The sequence below is a fragment of the Micropterus dolomieu genome, linkage group LG22 (genome assembly GCF_021292245.1).
Source record: "Micropterus dolomieu isolate WLL.071019.BEF.003 ecotype Adirondacks linkage group LG22, ASM2129224v1, whole genome shotgun sequence".
Classification (NCBI taxonomy): Eukaryota; Metazoa; Chordata; class Actinopteri; order Centrarchiformes; family Centrarchidae; genus Micropterus; species Micropterus dolomieu.
This window is the reverse complement of record NC_060171.1, coordinates 657412-681035: the sequence shown is the minus strand read 5'-3', so window position 1 is coordinate 681035 and position 23624 is coordinate 657412. Positions and strand designations below refer to the sequence as shown.

General features: G+C 42.5%; 2 protein-coding genes across 2 annotated transcripts in view; one reads left to right on the top strand and one right to left on the bottom strand.

Annotated features, from left to right (window-relative positions):
- immp2l (inner mitochondrial membrane peptidase subunit 2) overlaps positions 1–23624 on the top strand; it is a 178837-nt gene that overhangs the window by 108719 nt on the left and 46494 nt on the right. The gene's annotated exons all lie outside the window — the stretch shown is intronic.
- LOC123961823 (leucine-rich repeat neuronal protein 3-like) overlaps positions 8419–23624 on the bottom strand; it is a 20974-nt gene continuing 5768 nt past the window's right edge. The window contains exon 2 of the mRNA XM_046037547.1: positions 8419–11403. Within this exon, the coding sequence (XP_045893503.1) occupies positions 8933–11038 (2106 nt within the window). The 5' untranslated portion in view covers positions 11039–11403 and the 3' untranslated portion in view covers positions 8419–8932. The remainder of the gene's footprint in view (positions 11404–23624) is intronic.

Here is a 23624-nt window from a genome sequence, read left to right as displayed (position 1 = left end):
CCTTCCACTGAGGAATCTTTTAGACTGACTCTCCTCTGAGTCTGATTGTCATCAGATTGAGTGCCATCAGCGTGAAGGCTGCGGTGGAGATGGACCAGCGCTGAGAAACAGCTTTTAAAAAGCTTTCATGTCCAGACGCATGTTTACGCAACCCTGCATTTCTGAAACATCCACAGCTGAATGCACTCCTAAAAGCTCTACTTGAGACTAAAATACATCTATAAAAGAAGCTGTTATTGTCAGAGGAAGAGCTCTCTGGATAACTCTGAACGTTTGAGATTTTTTATTTCACTTTATTTTTTTCAAGATATACAAGACAAGCTGGGATTGAAGATGGATTGAAGTAGAAGTATTTGTCCCGATAAATACTTCAGTTGTTTGGCAGATGCCTGCTGTGCGTGGCGATGACATTTGGCCGTGCAGTAATGAGCAGAGCTAACGGAGCAGCGCCGTTCAGCAGGACGGCACCGCTCACAACAGCCCGGTCTTAATTTTCCTCTAATCTTCCTCCCTCACCTTGGCTCCCATCTCTAATCACTGCACTAGGAGGAAGCCAGCGTTTAAATGAAGCAGCTTACTGGGTGATTAGGAAAAGGTAAATTATTCATTACAGAATGTGTAGTCATAGAGCAGCCTTTGGTGGAGGATGAGGGAACTCACGACCACGCCCCTCCCTTCGCCACTGATGGCAGCCATGAGGAACCTGAGAGATGAAAGGAGCCACAGAGAGGTTAGGGAGCTGTGGCAAATCCACAGGTAATAAACTACAGGCCTGAAAGCAGCTTGTTAGCTGCAACTATTCCTTCTCACATCAGGACTTTCTCTGTTAATGATGCAAAGCCAGACTGGCCTGTTTAGTTTTCACTGTGGTATTTTAGTCTTGAAAACATCTTGTGAGGCTCGATTGATCCCAGCGGCTCTCTGTGGGGAGTTTCAGTTCAGTTTTTAAGGATGTGGTCACCACCCCACGGGTGGTCCCTTCAGGGGTCAGACAGGGAGATTTCTGAAGGCAATTTCTTTGTGAAGAATGTTTTTCAGGCCCAGGGCTGTTTTCCCTGAGAGGTCAGTAAAGTTGACCAGTTAGTCGAAAGCTGTTGTCAGATTTACGTGTGGTCCAGAAAACTGCACATGCTCAGTTCCTAGTTAAGGACTACTAGCCAATCAGAAGCAGAGAAGGGCGGGTCGGCGAGAAGCCGGTAAACGGCTCGGGTTCAGCCGTACGTGTTGCCGACCGGCTCTGCAACACGGACTGGAGCGAGAGTTTCAGAGCGGCGAGTTATTAATCTGTATCCATAAAGTTTTAACTGAGCTCTGTCTCTACATCACAGGAACAACTTTATGTCCACTGACTGCCTGGAGGGTAGCTAGTGTTTGGAAGGGAGAGGAGAGCTGTGTGCTGCAGCTCGCTGTTTCTGAGGGCGTGTCGGAGTAGCCGCTCGGCGAGCAGTTCAGAGCAGAGCTTTTTTTTCACTTTGCAAATCTGTTACATGCACAAAAAAGGTATAAACTCAATAAAAGAGAGGGGAAAAGCCAAAAGCACAATGCCACCTCTTTAAGTGTGAAAGTCAACTGAAATAGAAATTAAGCAAAATATTTTCTAGGGTTTTTAACTGGATCTTATTTCGTTAGTATAACATAATTTCATAAGATGTCTGTGAAGGTTCTTAGTCATCAAGGTCATAGTTATCCAAGGAAGGATAAAATCAAGGGCAACCGGACTTGGTTGAAGATACTCGAAAACGTCTTTGAGTATCAATACATTCTCACTCCCGACTCGTCACATATAAACACTCTGTCATGGCCCTTTGGCATTGCTTGTTAACGCCCTGGGTACACCTTTAGCATCATTGATAAATGTTTATGTTTCCGCAGTTAAGTTAGCAAAGCTTAGCAACAACAAATATGCAACGTTCAGTTTGAAACATCGCCCTTTTGAAATGGCACGTTATTAAAGTCGTGAAATGTTGCAGTTTGATTAAGGTTAGAAAAATATTGTGATTTGGGTTTAAAATAACTACCTACGTCAGTTAACACGTAAGTTAAATAACGTCACTTACGTAACTTAATTAAAAATATTTAATGTTGACTTTTTGGGATCCCCAGTGCGTTACAAACTGACGCCGATGGGTCTTGACCATGCGTCCGTATGTGACGAGTCGGGGAGTGACAACGGGTTGATATTTTCAACCAAGTGTAGTTGCCCTTGATTTTAACCTTCTTTGGATAATGTGATAACTCTGCAGAAAAACAGTTTTATAAACTACACAAAAAGCCGACGAAGACAGTGAGGAATGATTCAAAACATACCCAAAAGAAATGGGAAAACTGTTGTGAGCAGTCGGAGTGCCTCTTTAGCGAAGCACTGTTACAGCTGCTCAGTGACCATCAGTGGAGAACTGGCTGTATCTGGCAGCTTCCACTGTGACTGTGTGTCTCTGTACAAATCTGAAACAGAATGTCCTGAGTCAGTGTTTCTTGGAAAAGATTAAAAAAGTAACAGCCACCACAGAGCCAAGGAGAACAAAAAAATAAGTTGGAGGAAGTCATTAATCAGCCTGAATGGTTCCTGCTCCTCTACTGGAAATAACCTTGTCTTGTAAGTGACTGCTATCTACTTCAGTGTATCAGCAGAGGTTAAGTGCACGCTCGCCATCTGCGAATCTCCATCGTGAAAGAATAATAAAAGCTCAAAAAGCTCCGCGCTCCAAGATCACCCAAAGTCAGCGGTGTTGTTTTAGCCTAATGGGCCGGTGAGCGTAAGAATAATTACTTGAAGCCCAGGAGGTTCTGCATGAGGAAGGCTGGATAAATGTGAGGCTCTTTCTGGTTTTATTTACCTCAAGCAACAAGCCAAAGGCCTGGCCTAAATACCAAATGTTTGTAATGGGGTAATAATTCATGAGAAAAATAGTTTTGCTCGCTCGCCGAGTTTATTTTACCCGCTAACACGTCGCAGAGAAATGGGACATTTTAAAGGTGGGAGTGTTGTAATGAGAGGTATTAGTACACTTCAGCCGGGATCGTTAGGCTGTTTTCATGGATTATTAGCAGAGAATGAAATGGAGGAAGAGTGGCGGGTAAACACCGGTAATGTAACCATATTTAATGACTACAGATATGATTCAGCTGGGACTAAACGTGCAGTCAGAGCTCATTAAGCTCGACGGCTGGGCTTGTTCTTTGAGGTATTAAAGTATCTTTTGAGTGTAGGTGCAGAGTCTCGTGGTTGTTCTTCAGTCTTTGATGAGTTTCTGATCTTCCTCTCTTACAACATCGACTCAAATCACAAAGCAGCCTCACCAACGCCACCTTTTTGTTTTATTCCTCAAACATACTACCAGCATCTCCGAGAGGAATTATTCTGTAGCAGCTGAGGAGTTTTAAATTTCCGCCATCGAGTAGCTGCTTCAACTCCTCTCATATTGCTGGTAGAGGAGAAGTAAAGCTGATCCAATCCCTCGGCCTGAAGCCTGCTGCTACAAAGAGCCCTTTGAGTCAGCTCATTAATTCACAACCTTAAAGGAAACGACTGATAGTAGAAATTATCGAAGGCAAGTAAGTGGACAAATCCACGAAAATAATATTCGAGCATGTGTGAATCCATCCCAGCAGTAGCAGTTTCCACCATGCATGGAAATGATCTCTTTGAATAACGATGTTCTAACTGCACCACTGCCCTGCCAGACATAATGGTAAAAGGAATGACTAATTTATATGTGAAGTTACATGTGGAGTTTAGAAATGGCTGGCCACAGATATCGTTCAATTTTGAAGTATAACAACTGTAATCTGCCTGCTTGTTGTGGAATATTAATTATCAGGTTTATTTCTACTGTATAAATCAAAGTGATTAAAGATGTCTATGAAGATTCTCAGTCATCCAGGTCATAGTTATCCAACGAAGGTTAAAATCAAGGGCAACTGGACTTGGTTGAAGATACTGGAAGACGTTTCGTCCCTCATCCAAAGGACTTCTTCAGAAAAGTCCTTTGGATGAGGGACGAAACGTCTTCGTTGGACAAAGTGATTAAAGAAATAAAATATGTTACTTAAAGTACTGCAGTCAAAAATCAACTGGAAATAAAATTAAACAAGTATTTATCGTAAAATGTGCTCAATATCAGAAGTAAAAGTACTCGTGTAGAGGTTAATATTTATTGTTAGACGAAACCCTTGCCTGTCCAGTGCTTTTTAGATTAATTAGATAAGCTAGGAAAGAAGGAACGGGGTAAAGAAAGATAAAGAAGTAAAGGAATGCAGTAAGGGCAAACGGGGAGAAGGTAAAGATACGAGAAAGACACCGGGGACGCTGGGGATGCTGGGGACATGTCCCCACCACTGTTTGATAGCATTTGCTAAAAGTTTTCTGAAAATTTGCTTGCAACAAGAAATGTTAAATATTAATTTAAAATTCTATTAGAAATGTTTACTTGCACAATAGGAAGACAGGAAAATGCAATGTAAATATAGAAGAAACAGATCTGCCTTGTCCAAAAAAACGTTTCCACCAGAAAATGTCTCTGGAATGCATCAATGAATATTTCTTCCAAATAGCATTGTTGTCTTGATGTCTTGTTCGTGTATCACGTCTGGTGGACTAATTGTTTCGTCACACCCCTTAAACGTCCCCACTACTATTCAACACAAAGTGACGCCCTTGGCAGTGACTGACAGAAGGGAGGAGGAAAAAATAAAAAAGGGGTAAAAGAAAAGGGAAAATATGATATTGGTAATATCTTTTAATTTATTTAAATTTCAAGGAGGTCATGACCTAAAATCCCACGTACAGCCCAATAAAGACAAAAAGCAGGCAAATGTAAATAAGCTGAGTCTAAAAATACCTGACATCAACCCCAAAATACCCACCGTATGTTTTGTAACTCTAAATCTAAACAGTAACTAGAATCCCAAAAGCCCAGAAAAAACTATAGATGCATGACCTCAGTTTCCTGCAGTTATGAGTAACTTAATTACTTGCGCACTTAAATTACTTCCCTTGAATAAATAAGTTCTTTTCCTCCTCAGGTATTAGGAATGATTATCATATTGTATGTGATGGTGCAGAGTAGATTGTAAACGCTTGTCATGCTCTGTATTAACGATGCAGGCAGAGGAAAATCATCAGCAAGTTAAACATGTCTGCGGTGAAGCAACGCCCACCTCTAATTGGCTGACGCAGAAATACCACAAACATCCACAATACGACACCCGCCATCTTTATTAACATCATATATTCTGTTGAGCAGCATCTCATTTACTGCGTGTCCCTGTGTGATGAATGGAGGTGTGTGGTGGGTATATATTACCCGGCTTCCTACACAAAAATGTGAGAATATCTGCAAAATGAATGACTTTTTAATTTTGCCCATTATTGGAATAGTCACAGCTACAAGCGATGGGAAGTACGGGGAAAGAAACGTAAAAACAAAAGGTCCTGGACCACCTTGTGTCTTCATGTGGTACCTGCCTGTGGTTTCAGCTGAACCACCATGATACTCCTGGAAAATAACTTGGAATTTGAAGTTCCAAAACGTCAAGACATTGTTTACATGATTATACATCAGATTGAAATAAGTAATGTGTTTGCTAATATTTGTTACTGACCATGCTAGAGGCTTCGCCGTACGCATGTTGGTGGGTTGGTCCACCACTTCGGTCCAGACTGAAATACCTCCACTATCCAACTATTGGACCGATTGTAATTTGCTCCGAACATTCGTGGACACCCGTCACGGTATTGGGGTTTTGTTTGGTGGTTCCTGTTTTATTTTGAAAGTTTCATGATCCTTGAGTCGCGAAGCTTCGACTGTGAGATTGACTGTCGAATCAAGCTCCGCCCATTGAAGCTTCGAATCGTCTAACAATCTCTGTAATTGTGGACTGGCTCCAGGAGTTTTATTTTAAACATCCCGCCATAAATCTTCTTTTTTAAGTCTGCTGCTGACCTTCTTCTTCTTTCGTGTTTAATGGCGGTTGGCAAACCAACTGCCAGTCAGATCGACATACTGTCCCCATGTTCATGCGCTGAATTGCATCTCACGGAAGCGTAGCGTTAATTTCTGTAGACGTGCACAACCTACGCCCCAAAGGAATTCAGGATACGCGAACACGTAGTTAAAGCAAGTATATCCAGGGCTTTAGAGTTGATTCCAAAAACCTGTTCTTTTCCTGCCTTTGCAGGAGGATGAGTTGTAATTACTTTGGTGATCCCCTGACTTCTTCTAGTGTCAACATCAGGTCACAATTCCACTTTGGTTCATGACCAAATACCTGTAAAACTACTGACGTTCTCAGCTGTAACTTGTGGTTAGTGCTAACTGTTGGCATGCTAACGCAACATTAGCGTGTTAGCATGGTCATAAATAGCACTGTTAGTCACTGTACCAATTTTTAATTCTAACTTTTTGTCTCTCAACAATTTAGTTTTCTTTATAATTAATATCCTTGATAACAGTGGAGATATCGGTCTGCCTGTTGTAACACATTCAAGCAAGGTTGGTTGTTAAATTGGCTGAGGATATTCATGCTCACCACAGGGTGATTCCTTTTAAGTAACTTTCTGACCTTTATTATAGTTCCAGCATCAGGCCAAAAATTGCGATTTACATAGCACATGCATGCTCCCCAGAGGATGGACCTTTCCAGTGTGAGCACAACATGAACTATGGACTAGCACCATTCTCGGTCCAACATGAAACATTTTTGGCCAATTAAATGACTGATGGCTGAATTTTTGGAGGGATATTCATGGTCCCCAGATAATTATTCTTAAAATATCCTATGCCCTGCTGACCTCCTCCAACATCACCACTTTCAGACCAAAATGTCAACTTCCCACACAGACAATCAAGATAATCTAATTGCCTAAGTACAGAAATGTACAGATGGTCCTTAGAATAATAACCGTTTTGATTTCAATAAACCTTTGACCTTTCCTCTAGCACTATCCTCAGGAAACAGCATCGGTAAACCTTTTCTGTCCAACTCTTATGTGCTGTGGGGTACGGTGAACTTTGCATCTTTGAGGGGCTGCTTGTGAGGTTTTGTGCTGTTAGTTTGTCTTGAATCCTGACGAGGCAGATTTGAGTGCTGGTTTCAATTTCACTGGATGGATTTAATTTAACCTGCCAGTTGGTGTGGATGCTGGGTGGAAAACTATTCCTGTTCGAGACATTCCCCCTGGATCTGCCACAACATATTGCGTGCGCGCCCTCAGCAGTGAGCAATTACTCACTTGTAGGAGCCTTTTTTCTCCTTTTGGTTGAATGTATTTTTTTTTTTTGACAGAGTTTAAAAACGAATCAGATACTCTATTTTTGTTTTGTTTTGCTGCGAGGATTACACATTGACATATCATTCATTCCCCTCAGCAGGGAGGAACCGGAGTTGAACCCAGCAGCGCAGGTGAGGAAGTAAACGAAAATGAAAAGCCTCTAAAACGCCCTGTCATCTCCTTTAAAAATTCCTTCCTTTCGCATGCAGCTGCTCTACTAAATACCCAGAATACTCCTCACCATACAATACTGAAGCAGAAGACTCTCTAATGAACCCAGGCTTGGTTATCTTGTACAGGAGAGCACAGCACATCAGTAACATCAGCAGTGTGAGGCGTCAGTCGCTGTCGTCCTCTGTCCTGTTTGGGACTGAAACTACTTTGTCCTGGTTTTGTGGTCCATTTGTCTCCTTCCCCCCCTTGCGGCTCGATGCGAGGCGCTTAACAAACGAGCCCAGTACTTGCTGAGCTGTTCCTGCGACAGCAGCGGTGTCTCTCCAGGGTCACACGGGGAAGAGGATGGCTTGGGCGCCGCATTCCTGCTGACCTATTCACTACCTGCCTCTAATGGGTCATATTTTAGCTCTTGTGGCGGTGACAAATGGCCGCGCTCTAAAAGCCCTGTCCAAGGTGCTGAAACTCGGTTGATCTATGACTGAGTCCCGCTGATAAATGCTTCCCATCAGTTTGCTCGTGACGCCGATTCATCACCTCGCTGAGGTTTGTGTTGGGAATCCATATTGGATTTTTAATGAAAGGGAATATAATGCAATTCAAAGTCAATGGGTTTGCCAATGTCCTCACACTTTAAACACACACCCATTAAGTTAGATACACACATGCCTACACATACACACTCAAAACTATCTCACACGCTCGTCATGTTGTTTGAGATTGGATTGCATTTCCATAACAGTGTTAGAGCGTCTGCCTTGAAGGGCAGCTGCTGTAATTGTGTTTGTCTACAGCAGATCTCACACTTCTGCTGCTGTATGATTCGGACGGGGACACAACAAGATTTATGAGCCTCATCCATACAAATTAATCTTTTCCATGTCATAGTTTGCTTTTTATGGCAATAGACACATTTCAAAAGACATTTTTTGTTGTAGGAAGTGTCCAAGTTTAACAAGAGGAGATTGTAGTTATAAGACACCACAACAGGTTTAATGAAAAATGTATTTGTTCATAAAATTGTTTACATTATAGTCGGTTTAATTGTACACTAGACTAACAAGATTTATTTTTTTTTTGCCATTATAAACTATCTTCGCTTGGCACCATTTAAAGTAACACTGCAAAGAAAATGCTTTTTGCAGACATCAAAGCCTCAACAAGGTACTTTAGACAGAATAGTTCCTGTGCTGTGCTTTACTCTGGTTGCACTGCATGAAAGACCAGTAGCCATGTAGATTATAGTCAAGATATCTGCCTGATTAAGCTTGTTATAATGACACAAGTTTGAAATACAAAACAGTCTCTGCTTTTAGCCGCATACGTAATGTGTATGAATTTTCCTCTGATGCCACCCAGCGGAGTTCCATTGCAAAATGTCTCATCAAAAGTTATGTAAAGAGGGCACGTAAATGACATTGCCCAATGTCCATCACTCTTCATCTTCGCTTAATCCCAAAGTGCTTTTACAGACAAGGGCATTTCTTACATGGGATCTTCCTGTAAGTCTATTACAGTAGCCCTCACCTTGATCCCAGAACCGCCAAATTCCAGGAAAGAAAAAGAAGAAGACGAGGAATGAGTGCTGGGAATCAGCAGCGTTTCAGCCGGGTCTGCTATCAGTTTCCTGTAAAACACTTGGCTGTACAGAGACGTATAGATGACAGAGCAGGCCACAGAAAACACAATAAAAAAGACAGCACAAGTAGCCATCACCAGACTGTCCCAGTTCTCCGTTTTCTTCCAGGGGGCCGCTGCCTCCTTTGTGGTCACGTTGACACAGTCCCTGCTGTATCCAAGCTGCGCTGCAGTGATCTCAACACAAACCTGGTAGCGAGTGGAAGGCTTCAGCTGTTTGATGCTGTACTCTTTGACATCAGCAGGAAGCCTGGCTTTGAATGGCATCAAGAGGCGGCGGGATTCGGCTAAAATGGACCAATTTAGCTGTGATACCAAACCACCTGTGCTCTCCCAGGAAACCATGACAGAATGAGACTGGACAGATGTGATATATACATGTAAAGGTTGATTTGGCCAGGCAATGTATCCATCTACCACAACCATCACAGACTTGAGGTCTGCCCCGACAAGATTGTGGGCAACGCAGGTGTACGAGCCAGCTTCCTGCTCCGTGGCGTCATAGATGTCAAAAGTTCCCTCAGGGTGCATGTAGTACTTATCGGACTCACTCCCAGGTACGACCCTGTCACCCGACGGTGTCACCCAGTAGATCTCAGGCTCTGGTTCTCCGAACGCCCGGCAGTGAAGCGACACAAAGTTCCCTTTAACGACTTCAACCCGATCCGGGAGGCTCCCAGGTGAGATAAGAGGAAGGCAGATCTCTGTCATCTCCCTGAAATGCACCTTTTGAAGGTGCTGGCCTTGGTATTCTGGAGGCTCCACACAGAACAGGGAGTCGGGCTCCATGAAACGAACAGCGGTCCGGTTCATGTTGACCCAGCGGATGACGCAGTCGCAGCGGATGGGGTTGCTGTGCAGACTGACCTCTCGCAGGTTGGGCAGGGACTCCACGGTGCTGTGGTGGAGCGCACTCAGAGCGTTGCTGTTCAGCATCAGAGTCTCCAGCCTGGGGAGCTTGTGGAAAGCCCTCGGGTGGATGTAGGACAGCCTGGGATTGTTGGTGGCCTCGATTTTTGTCAGCTCTGGCAGGTTGTTCAGGGCAAAACTGTCGATGGATACAAGTTCTGGCATGCTGTTGATGCCCAGCTCCTTGAGATGCATCATGTCCAAGAAGTCACCCTTTTGGATCCTCTCAATGGGGTTCTTATTCAAATCCAGAAACTTCAAGTTCTGGAGTTTCATCAGTGCCACTCTTGGGACTTGATTGAGCAAGTTGTCAAAAAATGAGAGGCTCTCTAAATTCTCAAGGCCAATCAGGGCATTGCCGGGAATTTCAGTCAGATTCATCTTGGCAAGCACGAGGCTTCGAAGGTTAGCCAGAGGTTGAAAGTCCATGTCTGACAGTTCGAGAATGGGATTTTCTCCCAGCATCAGTATCTCCAGATTGGGGAGATGCTGGAACCACTTGCTGTTGATGCCAGTCAGTCGATTGGAATTGAGATGGAGCCTCATCAACCTGTTCAGGCCCTGGAAGGCGCCGGGGCTAATGGAAAAAATCAGGTTGTGGTTGATGTAGAACTCCTGGAGGTTGGGCAGTGAAGCGAGGCAGCTGTCAGATAGCTCCTGAATCCAGTTCTCCTCCATGTGGAGTGACAGTAGCTGGGGGAGAGACCCCAGACAAACATCGCTCACAGAGGAAATGTTATTCTGAGACAAGTCGATTTCAGTGATGTTGGCCAAGTAATCCAAAGTTTTCTCCACATTAACAATGTTGTTTGTCTGCAGCAGCAGTACTTGTGTTTCTGACGGGAGTCTCTCCGGTAGCGCTGATAGGCCCAAGTCATTACAGTCCACTGTGGCAGCCTCAGTGTAAATAGAGCTGGGTGAGAACCAGGGTCGTATCTCACATCGACACAATGCAGGGCAATAAGCGGCCCCCTCAGAGGCCAGAACAAAAGCAGCCAGAGACAGCTCAGCCAACAAACAAGCCACAACTGCTGTCTCCTTCATCTTGGCCCCGTATTCCCTTTAGCCAGTAATTGGCCCTTATGGAGTCAGCTGTTAGCACTGTTAACGTCACAAATAAAAGCTCATTTGTTATTGCAGCAAGACAGAGTGGATTTCTGCTGACGCCTGGTCCCCGAAGCTTTGGCCCTTTTGTCTTCTAGCTTTTGGCAATGAGAGGCAACCTTCTCCCTTCGGTTCGTGCTAGGTTGTCATGCACGCTGTGATATGTCAAGGTCGATGTATCCTTCAGGGAGCGGTGCTGCACAACAGAGGGACGGTTGAGAAATGCTGTGGCTCTGGCTGGGGACGAATCACTCTGCCTTCCATCATTATTATCCTCCGTCGCTGTCACCGGTGTCAGTTTCCATCTGGGGAGAATGGAGAGAAAAAAGGCTGATATAACACACTGCTGTTGAAATATGAAGGCATATTGACATTTAGGAATATTGAGACTTATTAAGTCTTTTCAGCCTCATTTAATTTTATTGCTTTCCTCGCTCCATCAGAATTGTAAGTTATGATTAACTTGACCTAATGTATATTATTTGACAGGTGTGAATCCAAAAACAGTACTTTTAAGTCTCTGGCTGAAGGGCGATAGGACTCTGGCAGACAGGCTGATGTTTTTCAATGTTTTTTCAGTCAAAGTAGTAAAATAAAAGTGTCCTCAAAAATTTGGAGCTGTGAAAGTATGTTGATTCAAGAGGCAAAACATTGCAAGTCCTCATTTTCCCCCTGCGTTGTAATTAACAGAGCTTCACCGCCCCCTGAACCTCTCTTCTGTGTGAACAATGCACCTGCGCACACTTATCAAATCACCCACACAAAACAACAAGCACACACAGTTTGCAACAGCTGATACACAAAACCTCGAGGAGTTGTAGATCCACCAAAAATATCTGTCGAACGAGCTCGCTACAGGTCGTTTGCTGCAGCTCCTCTGCTGCTTTTTGCATTATTCACGAGGCACTGAATCAATGTTGTTGGTACAGGTGACAGGTCTACGGTGGGCTTTGCCTATGTCGACTGCACATATTGATGTTTTGATTAATTTGTGACCTTGAGTGCAGAAGCCACAGCTGCGTGCACGACAGTAGATAAAGCTGATGGTAAAGTCTGGAGCAGCTGGCTACTGATGAAGCCGAGCTATGACACTTCATGCATATATTAGGTAGTTTATGGCAGTCTGTGTGTACAGTTCGCAAAACTGAAAGAGTTTCTCTCTCACTTTATTCCCCCTTTCTTAAAGTTGGGAAGTAACCAGAGTACACTTACTTAAGTACATTATACAAAGTACAAAATATCCCCAGACTATGTTCTAAGTGTAATTTGGAATGCATGATTTGCAAAAACATATTACAAGGATTTGAGTACTAACACCATTGTTCTCTCTCTATCTCAAAGATGGGAATTAACTGAGTACTTTAACTTGATTCTCTCAACGGTGGAAGAACTGGTGGAGTCCTTTAGATATTTCTTGAAGACCACTATTGAGAAAAGGCCCCTTTTTTAACTTTTGCACCTCCCGTCCAGACGAAAATGAAGACCTAAAACGTAGAAGTTTGAAAACGCTGCCGATCCCCTTTTTTTGTTTTAAAAGTCTGGAGAGCGTTTTCGTGCAGACGGGCCAAAATGGAGGACTTCAGAAACGATGACACAGACGCTCATGTTTGGCTCTCTGATTGGGCAACACATTCTCACTCCGGACTCGTTACATATTGCCGCTTGGTCAAGGCCCTTTGGCGCCCTGGGTAACCTTTTAGCGTAATTTTTAGACGTTTATAGCTCCGTGGTCAAGTTAGCAACACTTAGCAACAACAAATATGCAACTTCCGGTAAAGTTAGCTACAATAAATGTGCAACGTCTGGTTAGACTTTCAAAATGAAACGACGCGTTATTAAAGTCGTGAAACATTGAAATTTGGTTGGGTTTAGGCACTAAAACTACTTGGTTAAGGTTTGGAAAAGATCACGGTTAAAATAACTACGTACGTTAGTTAACACGGAAGTAAACTTAACGTAATTCTGTTAAAATATTCTGTACTGTGCAAGTAACACTTGTACTGTGCATGTCGGTGAGTGTGGCTCGGGAGAGCGGTTTAGAGCGTGTTGCCCGTTAATCGGAAGGTCGGCGGTTCAATCCCTGGCTTCTCCAGGCTGCATGTCGAAGTGTCCTTGGGCAAGAACCCCGAATTGCCCCTGGCGGCTGTTCCACCGGTATGTGAATGTTAGTTTCTGTTGCAAATGAGCACTTAGGCTACAGTGTATGACTGGTGAATGCAGATGTAGTGTAAAAAGCGCTTTGAGTGGTCGAAAAGACTAGGAAGGCGCTATACAAATACGGAGCGTTTACATTTATCTGATGCTTTTATCCAAAGCGACTTACAATTGCTATACATGTCAGAGGTCACACGCCTCTGGAGCAACTATGGGTTAAGTGTCTTACTCACGGACACAATGGTGGATGTCTCACAGTGGGAATTGAACCCAGGTCTCCCACACCAAAGGAAAGCATCTTATCGATGCGCCACTGTTTTCCACCACTCCGTGTTGCATTCAGTAACAGTCCCAGCTCGTTATTGGTCCATGCAAAATAAAATCTGGTGTGGTTCTTTGTCTGTAGAGCTGTATTCTTTCGCCAAATCTTCTCTAACAACAGAAGAGTCCATCTGCTTCGTGTTTACACCAGCATGCGCATGCCCAGTGTGCATGAACGGCCACTAGTGCATTTTCAGTTGTTTTAATGTAGACTGAGATCAAGTCTAAAACGCTGGTGTGGACGGAGATCGTATTCATTTGGATGGTGCGGAAGTAAAAGCAAACAGATGTTAAATACTTTTTGATTGAATATAAAAGTAATATATATAATATAAAAGTAATCTAAAAGTAATCTAGAGAATTAGCAAGACTCCATAACCATGAAAAGGTCATCATTGGTTGTTAGTTTTTAAAGCCTCAAACAACCTGTCAGGAACATCTTGTGATCATAATTATAACTAGAATGGTTAGATGGATTGGTTTTATTTTTTTTCCAGTTCACATCCTCTAACCTACCGACAGTCAACGCAGTGACCACAGTCATTAGTGGTTTTCATTGCTGTTCTTCTGTTTAGCTATACTTACATATAATATTGAATGCAGGACTTGTAATTGAGAATTTGTCATTTGGGAATTATAGTTTTTCAGATGTTAGGAATTTGAATACTTCCACCATCTCTCCCTCTCTCTCTCTCCAGCCATCTGTGTGAAACGCCACACACAGTTACATCCAAGCTGCTCTGTGACAAGAACGTTAGAACAAATCAATCTTCCTTTACATCGCAGAACTCTTCATTCAGTCAATATATAATTAGGCGATATTGGACAGTTTTTTCCCTTCACGTTTGCATGTTATCATCCTTTCACGGTCCGCTTCCATTTGCAATCATCCTTTGGTTCTCTTTGTTTTGCTCTTACGCAACTCATTAAAACCCCTGCAGGCATCCATCTCCATCGCCCAGAGAGAGAGGAGGAAGCTGCTGTACTGTATCTAACGTTATAGTATTATGTAAATGATTCTCCACAGAGATGGAAACAACAAATTTATGTACAGAATTTAGGTAACAACGAAAACAACTTATATGCTAATGAAGCAAGCATGGTTTGGATGTTAAATGGAGTGTTTAATAGTGGATGTTTTCTCTTATAGTTGGGGAGTGTGCTCTCAAGAGACACTACCGTTCGCTAATTTAATTTCTGCTGTTTACTTCCGCGATGCTCGCACTCTCATTTCCCTCTTATTACTTAACAATAAGAGCCTGCAGTGACTTCCCTCATTTCCCCTTCGTGCGCGCACACACACACACACACACACACACACACACACACACACACACACACACACACACACACACACACACACACACACACACACACACACACACAGAGTTGAATAAAATGGGTGGATGAGGAAAAACAGCAGAATGTGGTGATTCTCTGTTCACTTTTCCAGCTTTTAAATGTTTTTATTTTTGTTCTCAAAAGACAATTTTATTTAAATGAGGTACACATTTTTATCTAAATTATAAGGTAACATCCCCTCCTTGTAGACTGCTCTGACAGATGTGCCGTACTTGGTTGCAGAGATTCAGATGCAGAACAGCAGCAGGAACAATTTGTCCTGAACGACATCCGGAGTTTTACTGGTGTTCATTTTAACTTCTTTCATCCTGCACTACCAGGCCGTCGCTGACACTGAGGTCTTGTCCTCCATTTTGGGGGGGTTTCATTTAAAGCTAACACTTGGTGGATATTATATACAATTCAATTACAGTTTGTTTTTAGCCTCAATGTATTTAAATTTGACTACAACAACTGTGCACCAAATGTCTCAATCGGAAGATTAATTTCAGCTTTTGCGTAATAAATTTAGCTTTGGATAACAGACAGCCAGAACGTAATGCTGCCGTTTAGTGTCAATCAGAAACCACTTAAGAACAAAGATTATTTTACATCTTCTCCAATTTTACTGTCTAAATTTGACAAGTTTCCCATGGTGAATATAGTGTAATTTGTTTTGCTTTCATAAACAAACCAAAGAAGTTTTTAAATTCATGAAGCAGGATGTTTTCCTGAACTGAAGTTAAATTCCAGTTAGGTCCATTTAGGGAGCCAAAGCAAAAATGACCTGGGCTCTTATTTCAATCTTCAACTCAAGAAAACAAACACTTCCTTGTCTTGGATTAAAATATATTTCACTGTGATGCCATTTTTGTGACACAGTAAAATAAAATATAAAGAACGAACAAAGAAGTTGACAGACACTCATTTCAGGCTTCTCCAGATCAAACCGCCTCCCTTCCTAAAATAAGACCGCAGTTGATGGTTAAGTTATTGTCTGATTTTTGACCGAGTTAGTCGCACATTACGAAGCATTTATCGCTTACTAGCCATCTTTTCCATCTAATTGTCTTGCAAATGTTAAGCAGACTTTTGAAATGTCCCAAAAAATAAAAGTGAATGTGAAATCTGTGCGTTTCCATCAGCTGGTTTGGAGCGAATAAACCAGGCTACGACGAGTTACGTCAGTAGTTGACGTTACACATGGCTGTAATAAACAAGACGTCTGGCTTCCAAACCAGAAACAAAAGCAGTCGCATGAACCTGACGGCCAGGGATCTTAGAAAAATGGAGAGAGGTCCTCAGAAATGTGTTTCAAGCGGGCAAACTGCTACCAGCCATGTCTCCGTGCATTATGGGAAGGTCAGGCAAGACGGCGACAGTGGAAACAGCCGTTCGCTACGTCAGAACTTATTGGGCAAAAGTGTTTCCATCAGCGTTTACTCTTTTTCAACAAAGGCAAAAACCACCTCAAGCGAGCGTAAAAACTTTCTTGCGAAAATAAGGATTTTTTCTTTTCTAATGTGATGGAAACACGGCTTCTGTATCTCATGATGAAGGATAGAGGAATTTTTCTTTCTGGTGTGACTACCCTCCAATCAGACGACAGAAAGAGACCCAAAACCTAAAACAAAGCAGTAGTCCTTCACTACACATCCTGACCGCAGCATCCACAGATCTGTTTCCTCCTGACATGTCGTGACCTCTGAGGTCAGAGGTTGTGCTCTCTGCGTTTATTTCAGCTCGAGCCGGTGGTGGTATTAGCTTTTCTTGCTCACACTCACAGAGACTCTCCAACGCAGAGAGACAAAGAATCTCCCGTTGTTGATAAAGGTATTTAGCAGTGCATTATAGGATCCACATCCAGACCAGAGAGCAGCTCCGTTTAACCCGGCAGGACTGCCAGCCTGAGCGCTTCGTTAAGTGCTGAGTATTGACATTCTGCGAATGGATTAAAGCGGCCCAAATGTAAAATATTTATGTATTTCTTATACAGCTGAGAGAGATGGAGGCCGAGGGCCGGAGCTCTTAGGGCGCCGCGTCCTGATGTGGCAGACGTCTCATAAAGTGGTCCCATTCCACCATGTTTTATTCAACACTCCCTGATACACACAGCTGCACACAATCCTGCTGCTTTCAGTCCACACTACTATCGTCAGATGAAAACCGTGCACTTCATTTTTTAGCTGACTTTCAGGCTTTTATTTAAACGGATTGGTCGCAGATGAAGAACTGTCCAACCTCTGGAGAAGATTTTTCAAAATCCTTATGAGAAAATGTCACAGTAAATTTTTTATCAGGCGAAAAACTGTTCCTGAGAAGTTTTTCACCTTAAAGCAGTGGACAGATTGTTAAAGGTCCCATGAAATGGTGTCATTACCTCCTTAATGTGATGTAATTCCTGTTAAAATAGGTTTTTAAGTGAATGGGCTATCGGTTAGAAAGGCTTTGGGATTTGAAGGGCAAAAAGGAAGGACGGTTCAGAACATCTGCCAGGACTGTAGGAGATGCTGTTTTCCAGAGAGTAGAACTTTCCAGGACTTTCAAGTGTCCATTTCGTGGTTTTTGCATTTCAAACTTTACTTATCGTAGACAGAAAAATGCGATTAAAGTCTCGGACATTGTGATTACATGCTACGTGTCTTAACCACTAGGATACCAGACTGCACTGATCTGAAACAATATTGTCTGTTGGCACAAAATGACCATATTTTCTGAGACATGAGTTATGGCTAAAGAAAATTTCTATTTTAATAGTTTCCTGGATCTACTGGGCTGGAAACAAGAAGTTGTCACCTTTCCAAACTGTTGATACTGTAACTTAGAGGAGCAAGAAAGCACCCTCCCTCACCCTTAAAACGGCAAAATTGTACATTTTATGCTTCGTTTTTTGTACAAAGTAAACAAACCAGATATAGGATGTTAATGTGTGATCTTTAGAGATGGATTTTGTTGCCTTTGGACAGTGACAGGCTAGCTGTTTCCACCTGTTTCCAGTCTTTGTGCTAAGCTAAGCTCCAGTAAGTAACTGCCGGCTGACAGATATGAGAGTGGGATCAGTCTTCTCATCTAACTCTCCGCCAGAAAATGAACAAATATATTTCCCAAAATGTCGAACTTAAAGGGCAGGTTAAACTCATTTACAAACACTTTTCCTCACTTACCTCTAGCGGTATCATTTCTGCCCCCACACCAAAACAAAAGAGGTAAATGTAATTTAGTTTGTGGCATTCCCAGCGTTGAAAAAGACATTCAAGAGCAACATCTCGTTCTAAAATCAACGTCCACTGTGAGCCATTGTCATTTTAACTGCTGTTCACCGTAAATTAGTCCCTGGAACAGCTGTTCAGAGTGAGGTCTGTCGATCAGCAGCACGGATACTCATTCTGTAAAGATATACAAATATCCCAAAACCTGGACAAATAAAACCAAAACTATCTGCGTGGTTACCGACCCGGCAGTAAATCGCCACAGTTTCTGTGTTTCTCCAGCTTTCAGTGTGGTAACATACAGTAGTACGAGTATGTAAATGAGATCAATAACTGTCTGTGTTTTCAGACAGAAGGCGCTTCAAATTAACCTCTGGACTGTCTGTGCTGCAGGCTTTAAAGTTCGTCTGTAATTAACACTCGTGTTCGGGGCGGTGATGTATCTGACCTTTCCTTCTGTGAAGATTCCTTGTTAATAACTCTCCTTCCTGCAGACAGACGGTGTAATGACCATCAGATACTCTGTCATGTTTATTAGCTGCTGAGTTTTTTTTTCATTAGTCAGCTGGAAATCTCAGTTTGACCCTCAGACAGCAGGCTGCTGTCCTTCAACCCCTCGACCTACTAAGAAAAAAGTGCATTTGAGCAACATACTGAACACCCGCCGGCCCTGGGTTTGCTGTTCTGACCATCTCGGACCTCTGACTTCCCTGTGGGCAAGAGAAAACTGGATATTTACTTTGCACTATCAAAAGGGAAGTGGGGAAAGAAACGCGAATGAGCTCATGTGCTTTTACCTCTCAAGGACATCTCATGCAGCAGATCTCAACTTCAAACCAATTTATTTCTAAAGCGCTATCAAAGCTGCTCTAGACAAGAATTTGATGTAGAAATCCATTCGTTTTATCTGCCTGAATCACAGTGAAGAGACTTTGTCCATATTAGCTTCTGCTGTTCATATGAGCGCTGGTGGGAAATTGGACTCTTTTTGACCACAGTGAATCATTTTCTAACCTTGACCAAGTATTTGTGCCTAAACTTAACCAAACCTTAAGCACAGGGGCGGTAAATCAGAAAACACTCCCCTGAATCATTCTCGTGAGAATCTTGTAGGCATAGAAGATCAAAAGCTGTCGAGCGTCACATCAGAAAACGCTCAAATGGATCTTTTTGAACGTATTATACGGTGTCAGGAAATCTGCTCCACACAGGAAGTCACCAAAACTAAAGAGCGGGTGAGCGCTCTGCTCAGATGCAGGACTCAAACAGAGAGCCGAAGTTCTGTTCCAGATGTAAAAAGACATCCTGACGTTTGTAATAACGTCAATAACTAAAAGTGCAGCCTCGTCACCAGCTTGTCATGTGCCCCTCTTCATATGTGGAAGAATTTGTTTTATTCAAAAGGGATCTAATCTTGTTTGTTTTAGCAGCCTTTAAGGCACACAATTTCCCACGAGCCTTAGATTTAAATGGCAAGTGGAGAGGGGTCGTGGCTCGTTCACATGTCTGGAATAACAGCAGGAGAGAGACAGCAGAGATTACCAGCTCGTTCTTCTTCCCAGGCGATTTTTAACGCCATGGGAACAAGAACGAGCCCTTTAACGATGTTTTTTAACACGTAGGGCTGCGCAGTCAAGTTAGCGGTCATAAATATGCAACGTCCGGTTAGACTTTCAAAATAAAACTGGTCAACGTTGTGAAATGTCACAATTTAGTTCTGTTTAGACTTGGTTTGGTTTAAAAACATCACGGTTTAGGTTAAAATAACTACTTTATTTACATAACTTAACCAAAAAGAATTTCCCATTGCCGAATTTTCCGGGATTATTACGCCAATATGCCGGCTCGCTGCGCTGTATGAAAGGTAGCGAGCCGGAGAGGGGGGTCCGATTCGATCCGCCTCTGGGCCGGGAATGTTGGTGGTAACAGAGGCGGAACGATGTCTGTGTTAAAAGCCACAGCCGGCACGCCGGACCAGGAGTGACGTTTCAACGCTTTCAAGTCACGGTCTTTTTTTTTCACAGCATAACTCAACCCGGCGTCAACGTTCACTGGACGTGTCTCAGCTTTGACTTGCTGTTTATGTGTCATTTTGTTGTTTCTTCACAGCCCTCTCTGACCCTGATTCATTCCATGATCTTCAGGCTACATTTCGCACAGGAAGCATTTCAGAATCAGCGTTTTGGGTGCCTGATTTTGCCGACATGTTTAGATTTAGTTGATTTGGTGATAAGTGCTTGTTTTTGTCCTTCTGCTATGATTAAGTAGGCTACGTAGTTTTTTGTCTCTTTGAACAGTGTTTATTGTTTTACGTTCAGGGGTCTGCACGGGGTATTTTATTTTGAAAATTGCCTGGATTAGCTCGGGCAGCTGCGGCGCTGACGGACTCAGTGGACAGGTAACCCGTAAATCTGGATCTCTATGTGAAAGCGCACTCGGTTGCGGGATCAGTTTGAATGAGCGAATGCGGCATGTTGGCGGACGTTCTTTCCGTGTTTATCTCTGTGTGATAGCGGCTAGTGTGACTTTTTGTTTCACACGGGAAATGGACGCCGGTCTCTTAAAGTCTAGTTGCTGGTCCCTGTCCATCCCAACAACCTCCTAACTCAGACTTTTCTCAGACGTTATTTATATCCTATGCCTACTTTAGCGTTCAGTAATGATGTTAAAGGGATTCCCAGTGCATTAACACTGACACAAGGGGTCGTGATGATGCGTCCACATGTGACGACTTGGGAGTAAGAACTGGAACTGGGAGAGAGGCTCTGAAACTCAACTTTTATCTCTATGTACCTGTTTGTTCATATATTTAATTAATTTAACAATAGCTGACATTTGTCCTTCGTACTTTAATTAATTTATAGGAAATGAACTCAGACGTGTGTCTCTCGAGTCTTCTGTGGCTGCCAGCATGCAAAGCTGCCTTGTAGTTGCCAGTTGAACAGAACGTGTTGATCCCAACGCTGCCTCGCAGAAAGAGGAAGTGCCGATGAAAAATAAAGGAAAGAAAGAGGAGGATTATTCTCTCCACCTGCTCCTGCTGAGAGCTACAGTAAATCTGCAGTCATGCAGTTCAAAAGAGTCTCAGTATGAGACTGAATTAAGAGTTGAATGATGCTGACGTCAAAGCTCAGTCGTCAGGAGGCAGATGGTTGTCATCTCTGCATACACGCGACCATGTACTTAAACACAAGAGGGAGGCAGGAGCTGGAGATGTATTTCGGTTCTTTCATTTCTGAAGCATGGGTGGGTTCACTCTTTTGAATATAGTTTGTATACACGCAGGTGCAATTAACACCAAAATGCTGTTAAAGACTGTTTCAGGTCCTCAGACAGGTGCATTTACATAACACCTGTTCTCCTGGGGATTCAGGAAGAAAAGACAAAAGCATCTACTGCTGGTCTGAAAACACCTCTTCCACTATTTACACCCCCAAAACAGATACATATACAGACGTTACATGACTTTAGGTTCTTCATCTAGTAGTTAAGTTAGTTTGTAATTAGTTGCTGATAAATATCTGGGCTGCAAGTAACACCTTGATTTTCCCCAATTCAGTTTAATATTTGATCTATTAAATGTCCCAAATTATAACAAATGCCCAAAATGTTTTCTTAAAATTGCTTGTTAATGGCAGATTTCCTCCCGGTTGCTTATTGGTGGTTTTAAAACTCAACTATCACCAGAAATTTGAGGGTGCCATTGAGTATTTATCACTGATCAAACCAACACCACTGAGTTTTATTAAAATTTACACATAAATAGATATTTGTACATTTTTCATTTAGCTTTTCTCCAGCTTACAGCTGCTGTACATGTCAGAGGTCGCACGCCTCTGGAGCAACGAGGGGTTAAGTGTCTCGCTCAGGGACACAATGGTGGATGGGTCACAGTGGGGGATTGAACCTGGGTCTCTCACACCAAAGCCATGTGTCTTATCCACAGTCCACAGTGTTCTTTTTATCTGGATTTTATGTCCTCTAAAAAAACATAGACATTATATTTAGATACAATAATGTGCAACAGCGAGTATATTTTGTAGGAAACGTAAAGCCGCCCACGTCACATTTATCATCAACATAATGGGGAAATGTTGCACAATGCTGAGAGTGAACAGTGAAAATGTTCCGGACAGATGTTAATGGTTTGTCAAGACCCAAATGCAACATTTTATTGCTTTATTGTGTCATTGTGTTATTTGAGCCCTGTTAATTAAAAGTATTTTTAAAAAATTCTGACAAAATATAAAACACAATAGCTATTCTTAGCATGATTTTATGACAATGTTTACGCTGACCGCACTCAGTTAGTTAGGGTTAGAGAAAGATCGGGTCCTGGTTCAGTACAGAAAATGAATTAAAGGTTCAGTGTGGAAGTTTTAGTGGCATCTAGTCGTCAGGGCAACATGGCGACTTCAGCGTAAGAGTCGGTGATGGTTCATTATGTAAGGTCTTTATACACCACTGAAAACAGAGTTATGGATCTTATATTGCGTTTCTGTCAATAGATCCTGCAAATAAATAAATAAATATTAAACACTGGACCTTTAAAGCACGAGACAGAACACTTTTTTTAACATTTAACCAAAGCGCTGTGTTTGGTTTAACCTGACCACCTGACTTTAGGGTCAGAATCATGTGCTTTGTGCAGCTGCCACCCGTTCCAGCCACTTGCAATACAACTCAGTACTGCAGTACATAAATGTACTTCACTCACATAAAGAACCTGTTGCACCCTCCAGACGATGATTATGTTTCTTACCTCAATGTAATTGGGAACAACAAATCAGTATTATATACGGGTTTTAATGTAATTTCTAAGAGACGGTGGGTCATGTTTCCTGCTGTAAGAAGACACCGATCACTACATTTTACAGGAAATTAAGACCTTGTGTGTGAAATTCAGCCGCTGATCATGCTCCAAATATACAAAATCAAGGGATTGTTTTTTCTTTTCTTTTATGTTTGAAAAATATAAGCACAAGTTGTATATTTATGGTAAAAACTCTGATTACTGTAGTCTCCATTGAGGACATAAGGACAGCTACAGTGAGTACACCCCTCACATTTTTGTAAATATGTGATTATATCTTTTCATATACATTTGAAATATTTAAAATATTGACACTTTTGGCCCAATTTGGACATTTTCTCTTAGGGGTGTCCTCACTTTTGTTACCAGCGGTTTAGACATTAATGCTGTGTGATGTCTTATTTTGAGGGGACAGCAGATTTACACTGTTATACAAGCTGTACGCTCACTACTTTACACTGTTATACAAGCTGCACGCTCACTACTTTACGCTGTTATACAAGCTGCACGCTCACTACTTTACGCTGTTATACAAGCTGCGCGCTCACTACTTTACGCTGTTATACAAGCTGCACGCTCACTACTTTACGCTGTTATACAAGCTGCACGCTCACTACTTTACACTGTTATACAAGCTGCACGCTCACTACTTTACACTGTTACACAAGCTGCACGCTCACTACTTTAC